A 15,801-nucleotide genomic window follows, 5' to 3' on the forward strand; every position below is an offset into this window, starting at 1 on the left:
TTATGCTGCCCTATATCTCCTCTCTCTGGCAGTTGATATTTCTGGTCCCTGATGATGTTGTTAGCGCCGTCACTCCTATATGTTGCGTCACCGCTGCTTATTTGGGCTGCCCCCCCTCGACAGCCCCTCGTCGCTGAATGTGTTATCGTCAGAGAGATTCACTAACTTCCGTCTGTCTGTCTGCAGATTACGCCTGCGCTCTACAGAGAGACATCTTACTCCAGGGCCGGCTCTTCCTCTCCGAAAACTGGATCTGCTTCCACAGCAACATCTTCGGATGGGAAACCTCGGTACGTCGCGCGCCCGGCTTCCTGCGCCCGGCTTCCTGCGCCCGGCTTCTGTGCTGCTGGCTGAGCATGCTGGGATCATATATAAGACCCCCAGTTGGTGCTTTTGCTCCCAGTATGTTATGGCTGATATCCCTGCTTGAATGCAGGTGACTCAATTAAGTGAATCTTTAAGTAATGATAAGTCAGGGTATCAACAAGGGCCGGTATTAGAGCCATTTAGGTAACACGTTCGGGAATCACTACATAGAACCTTCACCGTGGGTTATTAAAGGGTTAATATTTCTCAGGGTCAGCTCATTTAGAAAGTTCCCGGGGGGGGGGGCTGTAATGAAAGTCTTGCCGGTACTTCAGATCGTCCCCGGGCCATGTGTATATATAAATATATAGAGAGAGAAACGAGTATATCCTGTCCTGTGGCCCCCGCCGTGAAACCTGCCCTCCTTGTAGATATGCCTGAACCTCAGAGATGTCACCTCGATGACCAAGGAGAAGACGGCTCGGCTTATACCCAACGCCATCCAGATCAGCACCGAGAACGAGAAGGTAACGCAGCGGCCCCTTCCATTATTATTAACCCTTTCCTTACCCTGTGGCTGCACGAGATTACCTTTATGACGTACATGTACGTCATGGACAGTCTAAACTCCAGCCTGCAGCTTCTAACGGCGTCCTTACATCCCATTGCCTTACAACTAAATGTAAAAATTATAACCCCCCTTAAACCACAAGCATTACAAATACTACCCTATAGGGTGCTATGTAAGGGGCAGATGTGGCCCTTTACAACATAAAAATATGTATGTGGGGTATGCCTGTAATAGGGGGATGTTGTTCATCAGGGGCACCTGCCGTGTAGAAGAAATTCTCAGAAAACTGCAAAAAAACAAAAAACAAAGTCGTATTTGTTCATCAAATACGGAAAAGGGGGATTTTAATTAAACCTACATACGGTGAAACCCCCCAAAAAAGGCAAAATAAGGACAGTAATTATTGGCACTAAAAAGCCTTGGTAAGGAAGGGGTTAAATAACACCCTATACTTACAGATGTTTTCAAGGTGAAGGAAGAGTGTATTTCATGTATAAATAATATATAATATAATAATAATAATGTATAAATAATATATATAATATAATAATAATAATGTATAAATATATATATAATATAATAATAATAATAATGAATAATGTAAATAAATATAAAAGGAAAGCGGCGGTTCCGTTACTCCTTCCGCCAGCCGCTCGGATCCAGCCTGGTCTCTGTCGCCCCCCTGTGGGCATTAATAGAATTGCTGTAGCTGACAGCTGCCCGGCAGGGGGGTAGAAAGGCAGATGGGCAATTGCTCGCCTGATAATTAGCTGTCATTCAGTTGTTAACCCTATTTTAGCTGGAATCTTTCAGCCAAGATGTCCCATCTCAGCTTATTGATTCTAATGCTTTACAGCCAGCACTTTAACCCTTTCATTGACATGCAGGTACTTTCTGTGATTACCTTTTGGTTACCACTGAGGGGAAGGGGGGCAAATATCATGCGCGGGATAGACATACGGCTCCTGAATCTAAGACGAGACCAATGACTGATTAAGGTTTGAGTCGTTACAGCAGAGAAGCGGGTGACTAGACGGGGGCCAGATGGGGCCAATCTGCCGGCCGGTCTTTTTGACGCGCTGACCCTGGTCTGTCTCTTTTATTTCCTTTCAGTTCTTCCTCACGTCCTTCGCTGCCAGAGACCGGAGCTTCTTAAACCTGTTCCGGATGTGGCAGAACGTCCTCCTGGATAAGGTCAGTAAATGTGGGCAGAAGAAAGAAATCGGCGATAAAAAGCTGCTTCTCTCCCATTCGTACAGATCACATGATCCGCTGGCTGGGGATCATGGGAGTTGTAGTTCAGCAAGGGCTAAGATGCTCCCCCCCCCATTACGTTTCATGCTTGTTACTGACGGATGCCCCGTGTAACATCACACCTGACCGAGGGACCACCGAACGTTTATAGGGACCGTACGCTGTAACTGTACCGGCCACTCTCCCAAGATCCTGGGACCAGCTGGGCGGGGGGGTATTCTCTGAACACGGTCAGTGGGGTCCTCGGGGGCCACCTTTGCAATGATACACTTTCCTTCGATGTTTATCTTTATGCACAGCATGTAGCACCACCTAGTGCATGCTAATGTTAGATGCTTCCTGGAACCATTTTATTAAGAGAGTGGTAGATAAGTGGAACAGCCTCCCAGCAGAGGTGGTAGAGGGTATTAAGCGTGTATGGGATAGACATACGGCTCCTGAATCTAAGACGAGACCAACGACTGATTAAGGTTTGAGTTTTATTTACATTTCAAAGGAAGAGAAATGTTAGAACAAGAGACCATAATAAATAATTAGAGGGTCAGAGGCTTAGATGGAATAGAAGGAGGTTTTACTTTACTGAGAAGTTGAGAGATAAGTGGAACAGACTCCCAGCAGAAGTGGTAGAGGTGAAATTTAAACACACATGAAGCAGGTGTTATGGATATGTGTCCTGGTGCATAAGGGGTTAAGTCCCTGTAGCATTTTATCCCAGGGGGGGCAGAGGGCCATTACAGGTCATAGTGATAGGGAACAAACAAGACAAAGGGGGGGGGGTGACTTGCTGCCAGCAGTTTCACTCCCATACTGACCTGCTATTATAAGAAATACAGCGCCCCCCCCCCCCGGCTGCTGGGCATATATGTATATATGTTATGACATCATGGAGGTGATGACATTAAAGTGATTGCAAATGACCGAGACACAGCTAGAATACACCTCAAGGGCCGCAAAACAACCCCCGGCCCTCCCCGGCAGGGTCCTACCTGAACTTGTGAATCCCAGATCCTTGCTGTTACCCTGGGGGTAAGAAAGTAGCACTTATTGTACTGCACTGTGGAATATGATGGCGCTATACAAATCCATTTATAATAATTATTAGAATGATTATCCCCACAACAAAAAACAATCGTTTATATGCAGACACCCTTCTACCCCGGGATCAGTATATTTTAAACCGCTCGCTGCTTGAAAACAGGTGAGCGGCCATTGTGGCCGGGGAGCGGATTTACCCGATGTTTGTTAAACTGTCGCCTACAATGCGAAACCGCGGCATAAAAATCTCTCCGTAGCTGGCGGCAGAGAATCGCACGCAGAGAACGGATCGCCAGAAAATGGAGGCTTTTACATTCCTTTCTTATACGAGACGTTTTCACGCGCTGCTTACATAACAGTGCCCCATGTATCTGCACGCTCGTGCCCCTTTAAATGTATCTGCACGCTGGTGCCCCTTTAAATGTATCTCCACGCTAGTGCCCCTTTAAATGTATCTGCCCGCTAGTGCCCCTTTAAATGTATCTGCACGCTCGTGCCCCTTTAAATGTATCTGCACGCTAGTGCCCCTTTAAATGTATCTGCACGCTGGTGCCCCTTTAAATGTATCTGCCCGCTAGTGCCCCTTTAAATGTATCTGCATGCTCGTGCCCCTTTAAATGTATCTGCACGCTCGTGCCCCTTTAAATGTATCTGCACGCTGGTGCCCCTTTAAATGTATCTGCACGCTCGTGCCCCTTTAAATGTATCTGCACGCTCGTGCCCCTTTAAATGTATCTGCACGCTCGTGCCCCTTTAAATGTATCTGCACGCTGGTGCCCCTTTAAATGTATCTGCCCGCTAGTGCCCCTTTAAATGTATCTGCATGCTCGTGCCCCTTTAAATGTATCTGCACGCTGGTGCCCCTTTAAATGTATCTGCACGCTCGTGCCCCTTTAAATGTATCTGCACGCTCGTGCCCCTTTAAATGTATCTGCATGCTCGTGCCCCTTTAAATGTATCTGCACGCTCGTGCCCCTTTAAATGTATCTGCACGCTCGTGCCCCTTTAAATGTATCTGCACGCTAGTGCCCCTTTAAATGTATCTGCACGCTAGTGCCCCTTTAAATGTATCTGCACGCTCGTGCCCCTTTAAATGTATCTGCACGCTGGTGCCCCTTTAAATGTATCTGCACGCTGGTGCCACTTTCAATGTATCTGCACGCTGGTGCCCCTTTAAATGTATCTGCACGCTCGTTCCCCCCTCTTCCACTCTCTGGCATTGGCTCTCCCTGCGCGGCGCCGTGTTTACCCCGTTATTCAGTTTGTTTGCTCTGGGCCGTGATTGTCAGCAGTGCGTGTATTCACCCCGCGTCGCGGTTACAGCCCAAACCCGCAGTGTCAGCAGAAAGCCGGACATCCCCCCCGGCCCCCGTCACCAGCACAGACTGCCCAGGGTCCAAAGGGTCAGATCTGCCCTGATTCCTTTTATTACTCGTACTAATCATGGGCCGTACACGTCACGGAATCCATCACAGGGCACTATTTCAAATTCGGATACGTGTACGAAACAATGCCTTCAGAATACATATATACACTTTACTGAGAGGGTGGTAAATACATGGGACAGCCTCCCAGCAGAGGTGGTAGAGGGTAATACAGTGAGTGTATTAAACATGCATGGGATAGACATACGGCTCCTGAATCTAAGACGAGACCAACGACTGATTAAGGTTTGAATCTTTACAGCAGGAGAAACGGGTGACTAGACGGGGGCCGGATGGGGCCGTTCCGCCGGCGGGTTCTGGTGGTAACCATGTCAGACTAGGGGGTGGAATGTAGCCGTGTGTGTGTTTAGCGTGTTGTTGTGTACAGTGCCGTATAACCCGTAAAGCATGCGCGGGGCGGTGTAAGGACAGGGACCCTCGCTCTCATCCTTAAATAACGATATATTATATTTCTTTACCTTTAACTGTCCAAAAGCCTTTAGAATCCGCAGGGGCGTTATAATGGTTTCCATGGCGACTGCTCTTTATTAGCACATTGCATGTATTTTAGCGGAATCGCCTACTGAGTCGTCAGTTCCACTACTAATAGGATTTTAATCTGAAGGAGTCATCCACAGCGGCTCGGACGCCCCGCCGGCGACACTGTTTGCCGATGTATAGATCAATAAATGCTTCGGTCGTAACGTTTTTCTCCGCTCCGCTAAGAGGGCGAATTCCCCTGTTTACACTTTAGACGCAGAAACAAAAAAATCTGACATAAGAACTGAGTGACACGAAACGGAAAGAAAAACACGCATTAAATCCCCTCGGAGAGGACAAACCAGTTTTTCCTCCCCATAGAAGCCAACTCCCTCATCATTCCTAATGCTCTTGAAATGCGGAGTGAGGGGGTGAGGGATTTGCACGTGCAGAAGTATGTGGCGGGCGGGGGTATTATTATTAATTATTATTATTATTTAGTGTTATAAAGTAATAAAACGAATAAATATTTATTAAATGGGCTGTTAATGGCCTCCTGGGACAGTAAAAGACCACCAGCTCCAAAACATCAGAAATCCAGCGCAGACGGGGTTAATGTCATAAATGACTATTGTAGCTGGAAACGGCTGGTTTTTAATGGAATTTCTTCCTAGGCGTACAGAGACCCTTTATCACTCCCATCACTCCTGTGTTCCAATGGCCCTTTATCACTCCCATCACTCCTGTGTTCCAATTGCCCTTTATCACTCCCATCACTCCTGTGTTCCAATGGCCCTTTCTCACTCCCATCACTCCTGTGTTCCAATGGCCCTTTATCACTCCCATCACTCCTATGTTCCAATGGCCCTTTATCACTCCCATCACTCCTGTGTTCCAATGGCCCTTTATCACTCCCATCACTCTTGTGTTCCAATGGCCATTTATCACTCCCATCACTCCTGTGTTCCAATGGCCCTTTATCACTCCCATCACTCCTATGTTCCAATGGCCCTTTATCACTCCCATCACTCCTGTGTTCCAATGGCCCTTTATCACTCCCATCACTCTTGTGTTCCGATGGCCCTTTATCACTCCCATCACTCCTGTGTTCCGATGGCCCTTTATCACTCCCATCACTCCTGTGTTCCGATGGCCCTTTATCACTCCCATCACTCCTGTGTCCCAATGGCCCTTTATCACTCCCATCACTCCTGTGTTCCGATGGCCCTTTATCACTCCCATCACTCCTGTGTTCCGATGGCCCTTTATCACTCCCATCACTCCTGTGTCCCAATGGCCCTTTATCACTCCCATCACTCCTGTGTTCCAATGGCCCTTTATCACTCCCATCACTCCTGTGTTCCAATGGCCCTTTATCACTCCCATCACTCCTGTGTTCCGATGGCCCTTTATCACTCCCATCACTCCTGTGTTCCAATGGCCCTTTATCACTCCCATCACTCCTGTGTTCCGATGGCACGTTGTGTTCGCTGATCCAAGTTTAAAAGGCTGATTGTTTTCCATGAAAGCAGCGAAGTGACCCCACTCCTGTGAACGGTAGTTTTTTATATTTTGAAGATCTTGTGCTGTTTATTTACTCCTCTTGCTGTATGAGACCGGTAGCCGCATTTATGTATTTCTGCCCCCGTTTATCGTATTATTCGGGAAATATTTCTCCATTGTGATTTTTTTTTTTAATTTGTAAGATTTTAGAAAAAAAGAAACATAAAGGGTTTAGGGTTCTATAAGTTCCACCTCTGATCAGAGCGGGTTATAGGCTGCGTGATACATATTAACCCTTCAATCAGCGTGTAACTCTGTATCGCAGTTGTCAAGCGTTGCCGAGCGGAAGGCACCATCCGGGGCATCTGGGGCAAAAGCAGCGCGTGAGACGGTGACTGGATGGGGCGGTCAGAAGCGCTGCCCGTAGATAGTGGGTGAGCGACCTGGATCCTCTCCGCGGCGTTTGTACTTTTACGTGGTGATTTTGGTGTCGCCGTGGCAACCGGTTGAGTAGGATTCCTGGCTGTAGAAAGGTGATCATTACACCTTCCCCCAGAAGCAGAGCGCCGTGTCTTTAAGAGCCGGCTCACCTGTGCTGCTCGTGTGGGCGTGGCCAGCGGCTGGGCAGGTACGGCAGGGAAACTTTTTATAGTCAGGACTCGGAAGTCCCTTCTCAATAACGCAAGCGCTGGGAGGAAACATAGTAACCAGGACCCCCCCCAACAAAAACCCTCTGCGTTTGGGATTAGCTGACCGACGGACCTCTGCGTGCTAACCATGTGAGTGGGGGGGGCTTTATTACCCTTTACTGACCCGAGTTCGAATTCAGGGGGCAGATTTTGGGGGGTTAGTGGCAATCGTCTGATCACAGCTCTGGTTGCTGCCCGGTGATCGTGGAAACGCTGCTGTTATTATTGGCGGTTATTTAATATCCATTAGGAAAGCTACAGTATAGAAAGCCCTGGGGTCCGAATGGTTAAATATATATATAATCTATATTTACAGACACACATTTATATATATATATATAATATTTTTTTTTGGGGGGGGGTATTTGTATGGGTTTTGGGTGATTTATTTATTGCATATGCGGTAATTTGTGTCACATGTCACCGAGCCACCACTCCGCACCTGCTTCTATGTTGACCCTTTGAGTGCCAGAGTTGTGCTTGCAGTTTGTCCCTGATACCTCTGTGGCACTAAAATGGTTAATAGTGTAATTTTTAATCCCCTGGGACTGTGTTCTGATTAACCTATAAACTGCCCAGACTCTCTGTCTCCCCCTCTCTGACTCTCTCCCTCTCTGACTCTCCCCCTCTCTGACTCTCTCTCTCTCTCTCTCTCTCTCTCTCCCTCTCTGTCTCCCCATCTCTGTCTCCCCCTCTCTGTCTCTCCCTCACTGACTCTCTGACTCTCCCTCTCTGACTTTCTCTCTCTGTCTCCCCCTCTCTCTCCTGGCGGTCGGCGTTGGGACCCTCTCTCTCCGGCGGGACCCTCGCGGATCATTGTGCTGCGATTGGCTGATCCGGCACGCAGAGCCCCGGGTTCACCTCCGTTCAGCTGTGTGTAGCGACGGTCTCTGTGTGTCTGCAGGGTTTGGCAGACGTTGTGGCCCCCAGGGCCCGGCATGGCACTGAGAGAAATGTTTATCTGATTTATGTGAAGAAGTAAACAGCGATCCCAGCCTGGCAACCAGAGGCCGCATCGCGCAGGCGTAGGGCAATAACACAGCCGGCTATTTATAACGCGTTCTTCATCCACACTAATCTCAGCCATTCCAGTAAGGGGGCAAAACAATCAAATGGCATGCAAAGGGTTAAATTGTGTAACCCCTTTCTCCGCTGATCTGTGTGTGTGGGGGGTGTTTCTGTATTTCCTGTTTTTGGGGCAGAATCTGTGAGAAGACGGGAAAGACCTTTAAATGCATAAAGGGGTTAATAAAGGACGGGAGGGAATTTATTCCAAAGGAGGAGAAAAATTACAACAAGAGAGCGGAATCCAACACTAGAGAGTCAGAGACCGAGATGGAATGGAAGGAAGTTTTACTTTACTGAGAGGGTGGTGGATAAGTGGAACAGCCTCCCAGCAGAGGTGGTAGAGGGTAATACAGTGAGGGGATTAAACATGCATGGGATAGACATACGGCTCCTGAATCTAAGACGAGACCAACGACTGATTAAGGTTTGAGTCTTTACAGCAGGAGAAACGGGAGACTACATGGGGGCCGGCGGGGGGCCGATCTGCTGAGGGTTCTAATTGCGTTTGCCGTCTGAATGGAGTTTATTTACAAGGCAGACGTTCTTCGCGTCATCAGAAGTGTTAATAGCTCGGTGTTTGATTATTGCTGTTTATTTAGCGTAAGAAGTGCTGATGAGGAAATGATAAAGAATCCGCTACGTTGGTTGGGTTTGTAAATTCTAATCCTATCACCTGTCATTTAAAGCGTTCCCGGAATAAATGGGGTTTCGGTTTCATTTTGCACAGATGGCAAATTCCATTTTCCTTTGGATTTAAGATAACGTTTCATTGAGAATGAGAACATCAGGAGTGATGGGAGTGATAAAGGGCAATTGGAACACAGGAGTGATGGGAGTGATAAAGGGCCATTGGAAATTTGAATCCTTAGTGCAGCCTAGGTGGTAATTGCCCCCCACACACACTTTGCCCTCTTGCCCGTGACGAGTAACGCATTTGTTAGCCAAGAGTCCGGCTCTATACCCCGTTTGATTCCGGGTTCCACGGAAAGGGAAGAGGAGGAGGAGGATGGACGGCGTTCAAATCATTAAAGGAACCGTAAAGGCTGCTTGTATCCCACGCAGGGCCCTGTATAATGTATCATGTATAACGACGGCACTCACCGCCTGTTCTCTTCTCTCCAGACTTTGACCAAGAAGGAGTTCTGGCAGCTGGTCCAGCAGAGTTATGGCAGCGAGCTGGGCCTGAATAATGACGAGATGGAAAACCTGTCGCTGCCAGCGGAGGAGGACGGGCAGCCCCGGTAAGGAACGGCTCGGAACCTCTCTACCCCGCGCGGATCCATTAACCCTGCGTTAATGAATGACATCATCCTCTGACTTCATCGAAAGAAGGGCTGAGTCGGCCCTGTATAATGTATAGTTACCCGTGTGAGCTGGGCCCTGTATAATGTATAGTTTCCCGTGTGAGCTTGGCCCTGTATAATGTATAGTTTCCCGTGTGAGCTTGGCCCTGTATAATGTATAGTTTCCCGTGTGAGCTGGGCCCTGTATAATGTATAGTTACCCGTGTGAGCTGGGCCCTGTATAATGTATAGTTTCCCGTGTGAGCTGGGCACTGTATAATGTATAGTTACCCGTGTGAGCTGGGCCCTGTATAATGTATAGTTTCCCGTGTGAGCTGGGCCCTGTATAATGTATAGTTACCCGTGTGAGCTGGGCCCCTGTATAATGTGTCGTTACCCGTGTGAGCTGGGCCCTGTATAATGTATAGTTTCCCGTGTGAGCTGGGCCCTGTATAATGTATAGTTACCCGTGTGAGCTGGGCCCCTGTATAATGTGTTGTTACCCGTGTGAGCTGGGCCCTGTATGATGTATAGTTACCTGTGTGAGCTGGGCCCCTGTATAATGTATAGTTACCCGTGTGAGCTGGGCCCTGTATAATGTATAGTTTCCCGTGTGAGCTGGGCCCTGTATAATGTATAGTTACCCGTGTGAGCTGGGCCCTGTATAATGTATAGTTACCCGTGTGAGCTGGGCCCTGTATAATGTGTATTTCAGATTAATTAGTAGCACGACTGCCTGTAGGAGGAAGGGATTTGGGGAGAGCCGGCGACTTGGTGCTCAGGGGGGGGGGGGTTGCTGTTTCTGGAGTATCTCTAAGGGGTTAATTTTGTTTTGTTTTCCAGGGCTGTGGGCCGGACAAGCAACGAAGATCTAGCAGAAAGGGCAGAAAAAGCACGGAAGGGTAATTCCGCCCCACGGGAGGGCATTTCTCAGACGGAGATGGATTCGCCCAGCATGAATTTCCTGCAAATGGTAAGAGCCCTGAGTGCCGGGCCGCCGGTCTGCCCTCATATAACGGGATAATAGCCCTTCCGCCCCGATCCACAGACCCCTGGAACACAAAACGGCGGGAAATGTGCCTGGTGGGGTCTTTCATGTGATATTTTGGGTGACTTTCCGGCTCAAACACCACACTGAGCTTTATGGCGATGAAGTCCGTTTCTCCATAGACTTTCATTAGTCAGAGAGTCCGTCTGGGTGATTAAGACTGAGTCATTCTATTATTCCCCACAGGCAGTATGATAAGGAGTCGGGGGGTTTAGTAGATCGGGGGTCGGATAACAGATAGAGAATCGTACAGTGGGGTAATAACTTCTGGTGTAGAGTATAACGCCTGAAAACCAATGGACTTCATTGCTCGGTAGGTTTTAGAGTTCTTATGTAAAAACCCAAATTGATGCTAGGGCTGAATTAACATCTACCACTTCTGCTGGGAAGCCGTTCCACCTGCCTACCACACTCTCAATGAGAGAACTAATTTACATCTTGTGTAAACTTCCATCGCTGTCCCCCGGGCTTTTGTGTACTCGGTGCTTGGTAACGTTCCGTATTACGGTCTGTCCCTTTACCAGATCTCCTCGCAGGCGGTGACTGAAGGGGACAAGAACGGCACCAGAAGCCCCAACCTGGACTCGGAGAGGAAGGGCAGCCTCAGAGCGAGCGTCCGGCCCTCGGCCCTGGCCCTGGACTTAAATGGAAATGAGAACCAGCAGGCAGGCGGGAGCAGCTGCTCCGAGTCCCCCGACGAAGGTGCGACAACCGGGTTATAGAAACATAGAACCCGCCGGCAGATCGGCCCCATCTGGCCCCCGTCTAGTCGCCCCTTTCTCCTGCTGTAAAGACTCAAACCTTAATCAGTCGTTGGTCTCGTCTTAGATTCAGGAGCAGTATGTCTATCCCATGTGTGTTTAATACCCTCACTGTATTACCCTCTACCACCTCTGCTGGGAGGCTGTTCCACTTTTCACTTTTACCCGGGGCGGCCCCTGCAACCACTTGTTTCTGTCTCTCTCTCTATGCTACTTCAAAATTGTTGAGAAAGGGCCATTCCGACCCGGACCGCGACCGTCCAGGTCGGAAGGACCCTTTTTCTAAACAACTGGTGTGTTAGTGTGAGTGGTGTTAGAATGAGTGTGTACGTATGTGTGTGTGTGTGTGTGTGTATGTTTACATATGTGTGCCATGGTGTATGGTGGGGGCAATGGGCAAAGATGGCACAGATAAGCTGTTTGGGGGCACTGACAAGCTTGTTGGGGCAAATGTGGCTCTGTGGGGCATGTTACTGGGTGAAGCTGGGAGCCCTGGGGCAATTTTCACACCGACCCCTGTGGTTCCTAGTGCCCCCTCCCCTACGTATCCCTATCCCATTCATGTTTAAATTCCCTGTACCTCTTCTGCTGGGAGCCTGCTCTTGACAGTCCCCGTGGGCGTAAATAATAATAATAAAGCTGCATTCCATGGGCCTTGTTTGTAATGAAATTCCTTTATTTTGTGCAGATGATGAGAAATTAATCGTCGATCAAATCGAAGGCAGATTATACATCAATCGCGTCTTCCTCATGAGTGCCGAGAAAATGTTCCAGACGCTGTTCACTCAGTCCCAATTTATACAGAAGTTCTTGGCAACGAGGAAGGTGTTCGGTACGGTCGGCCCTCGGTTACATCACGTTTATCACATATATATATATAATTTCTACTTTATTTCCCAAAAATGGAGGACTGCTGTTTATTCAGTTTTTCTGAATTAAAACAAAAAAAAACTGGGTTCAAATAATTTAAAGGCGCCGTCCCACCTGGGGTGCCTCATAAAATATCCCCAGACAAAGGTTAATTGAGATACTAGAGCTGCTTAGCAACAGAGACCTGTCACTCTTCCAAGGCCCCTCCTCTACGTATTGCATCACAGCAGTCTGACCTCCTACACTCACTCCCAGTCCCCTCTAGACCTTCAAGCAACCGGCCCCTTCGATGATGTCAGAAGTTGGCACGCAGAGCAGTGCAGAGGGGACGGGGTTAACCAGACAGCTCTGTCTATATCCCTGTTAGTAATGAGGGGCAGATTAGAGGACCAATGAGAGAGAAAGCGCCCACATAGCTGCTCTCCCATTGGCTGATTGACACCCCTGGCAGGGAGATACAGTCTTGGCTTTATAGTCTTTATAGATAATATGTTATGTTTATATGTTATGAATATGTTTATTCCTCCCCAGACGTGGACTTCTCCGCGTGGCAGCCGGACGGCTCGGGCAATCAGACCAGAACGGGGACGTACACCATCACCATCAACAACCCGCTGATAGGGAAGTTCACGACCGCCACGGATAAGCAGGTACGGCAGTTGGTTTTTTTTTTTTTTTTTTTTTTTTTAGAACTTTATTAAGCGTCTTGATTTGTTGCATAAACATTTTGGGGAAAAAAAAGGTGATTCTGTAGCCTCACCGCTCCACCCGGGGGGTGCTGGCAACATGCGTTGGCCAAACGTGGACAAGCAGCCCAATAATAAAGCATCACGAAACCCATTTTGCAGACATCATGCGACACGGGGTATCCAATCCCTATCCAGGACGTGTGTTCAGGACAGGATAGCATGTAACATCACGAAGCACAGAAAGGATCCAGTCCTCGTGGGAACGCTTTATTACTGGCCCCCGGTGGCTGGTTGTGGTATTGCATGTAAAGCTTGGGGTTAAAAAAAAAAACTTCAGGTGCCGCCTGATGTCGGAGCAGCCAAGGGGGGTATTTGGCCTTCGCGGCCTCTGTACCTGACCCCCTGGACCATAGCAACCAATGAAATGGTCCAGTGAGCCGGAATATTCCATTGCAAAAGTGGTCTTAGTCCCACAACAGCCAATGGAGTATCTCCGCTGCTCGGAGCTTTCCATTGGTTGCTAAGAGTGGCTTTCTCACACGTAACCTGTAGCTTCCGCTCTCCTGTGATGGGGGCCGGCAAGGGCCGCCAGCTGAGGGTCGCCATTACATGCTGGGGGGGGGGAGTAACTAACTGCGCTTCCCCTGGCCCCCGCAGACAGGTCGGCCGAACGGGGTCTTTCAGCCAGTCGAGGATTGTAAGTAATTATTCATCGCCCCCAAGAAATAATTTTTTGCTTGATTCTGTGGTTTTGATCGTTTCAGACCCTGCTGAAGGAGAGCCGGGAGGGCCAGTCGTACTCCGTGCAGACGGAGGTCGTCACCCACGACGTGCCGTATAACGACTACTTCTACTCCATGCACAAGTACTTCATCACCAGGATCTCCAAGCACAAGTGCCGGCTGCGGTGAGATCCGCCCCCCCCCGTATTTGCCCTCCGCCAGCTGGGGGCCCGATCGGCCCTTTTCTAACAGACTTCTATACGTCCGGACCCTCTAGATCTTTAGTGCGATGAAATTGTCTTTACTTCCCTCACTGTATTACCCTCTACCACTTCTGCTGGGATGCTGTTCCACTTATCTACCACCATCTCAGTAAAGTAAAACTTCCTTCTCAGTCTCTGACCGTTTAGTTTTAGGTTCTGACCGCTGGTTGAATGAGATCTCGTCCGCATCCTCTTGCCGTCCTGTGAATGGCTCTTTCCTACTGAGTTAGACATGTTCAGGGGTTCCTCTAGATTCAGGGAATTGTTTAAAAAGAATGTATTTGACCCAAAACAGTAACTGGATCCTCAATGCTTTATCCTCTCAGGATTTGCTCTGATCTGAAGTACAGGAAGCAGCCGTGGGGATTGATCAAGACGTTCATCGAGAGGAACTCCTGGAGCGGGCTGGACGATTACTACAAACAGTTAGGTCGGTCCCCCCAATAAAAGATGGACCCCGCGCCTGCGCAGAGAGCACTCCAACTTACATCAATGGCAGCGCTTTCCTTCCGGTGTTTGGCTGGAAAGAGGGCAAAATGCACATCGGCCACATCTGCTGGGAGGCAGTGCCACTACCGATTTCCCCCATGAAGTAAAACTCCTTATTTTAACCCCTGGCCCTGCTTTTACGATATCTTTCCGTCGTGTGGCCCCTTGCGCTCGGTGCATGCGCGGAGTTTTCATTAAGATTTCTGATTCTTTGATTCAGAAAGCGATCTCCTGGCGGAGGAAACGTTGAATCCTTCCGCGACCGACCCCAACAAATCCGCCGGCCTTCGGAGACGGAGACGCAATCACCGGCGCGGCTCCGGGGATCCCCTGACCAAACACGGCACCAGGAACGACCTCTCCGACTTGGGACTGTATACCCGGGACGAGCGCGCAGGTACACCGCTTCACCTCCCCCCCCCCAGCATCCAGCTCGATAACGACTTTCCCGTAAAACACCGGGAATTCACCAAACCCGGCAGAACTTTCCAACTCTTTATGGTTTTTCATCCTCAACCAGACAGATATTAATTTAAAGGGGCATAACCCCCCCAAGCACTGTATACAGTAATGTCGGACAAAAACCTGGTTTTATCTTTTTGCCCCAAAAACCTCCCTTTATCTGCAGATCTGGAGCCGCCGTTGCTGTCAGTCATGTGATATTTTGGGTGACTTTCCCGGCTCAAACACCACAATGAGCTGATGCTTTATGGCGATGCTAATGAAGTCCGTTCCTCCATAGACTTTCATTAGTGAGAGAGTCTGGCTGGGTGATTAAGACTGAGCCGTTCTATTGTTCCCCACAGGCAGTATGATAAGGAGTCGGGGGTTTAGTAGATCGGGGGTCAGATAACAGAGCGAGAATCATACAAACGGCTGATATGCAGCTGCCTGAAAGCTTTATATTATGGGGCAAAAATGGCCAAGATATAATGCCCAAGACTCTTAATGCCCCGTCAGCTCCTAGAGGCTCAGCCGTCGGGGATGAATGAACCGGACGGCGTTTGCGTCTCCTGTCTGGGTTTAGTGAATGTGAGGAGCGCTCGGTAATCTTTCGTTTCACCTTCAGGGAAGAGGAGAGATCCTGGGAGGCGGAACTCGCTGATCATTCTGCTGATGAGCTTCTTGTGAGTATCCATGACGGTTATCGTTTCTCTATAAAAGTGTGATTTTAGTTAAAACTCCGCGTGCAGGGCCAGGGGCTCCTAGTGTGCTGGGGTCACTTACCCCGCGTCTCCCAGCCCGGGCACATCCGGGGCCCCAGGTCTCCTAATGGCACCGGGGGGCATAGACTTACCCCGGGTCTCCCAGTTCTGCAGGGGGCATAGACTTACCCCGGGTCTCCC

General features: G+C 49.0%; 1 protein-coding gene across 1 annotated transcript in view; it reads left to right on the top strand.

The window, feature by feature from the left end:
- GRAMD1C (GRAM domain containing 1C) overlaps positions 1-15,801 on the top strand; it is a 44,494-nt gene that overhangs the window by 26,041 nt on the left and 2,652 nt on the right. The window contains exons 4-15 of the mRNA XM_053455306.1: positions 187-290; positions 738-833; positions 1,991-2,071; positions 9,453-9,571; positions 10,457-10,586; positions 11,186-11,363; positions 12,111-12,254; positions 12,824-12,942; positions 13,746-13,888; positions 14,293-14,396; positions 14,676-14,852; positions 15,525-15,582. Of these exons, the coding sequence (XP_053311281.1) occupies positions 187-290; positions 738-833; positions 1,991-2,071; positions 9,453-9,571; positions 10,457-10,586; positions 11,186-11,363; positions 12,111-12,254; positions 12,824-12,942; positions 13,746-13,888; positions 14,293-14,396; positions 14,676-14,852; positions 15,525-15,582 (1,453 nt within the window). The remainder of the gene's footprint in view (positions 1-186; positions 291-737; positions 834-1,990; positions 2,072-9,452; positions 9,572-10,456; positions 10,587-11,185; positions 11,364-12,110; positions 12,255-12,823; positions 12,943-13,745; positions 13,889-14,292; positions 14,397-14,675; positions 14,853-15,524; positions 15,583-15,801) is intronic.

This window comes from Spea bombifrons, chromosome 2 (assembly GCF_027358695.1).
Source record: "Spea bombifrons isolate aSpeBom1 chromosome 2, aSpeBom1.2.pri, whole genome shotgun sequence".
In the NCBI taxonomy this organism is placed as follows: domain Eukaryota; kingdom Metazoa; phylum Chordata; class Amphibia; order Anura; family Pelobatidae; genus Spea; species Spea bombifrons.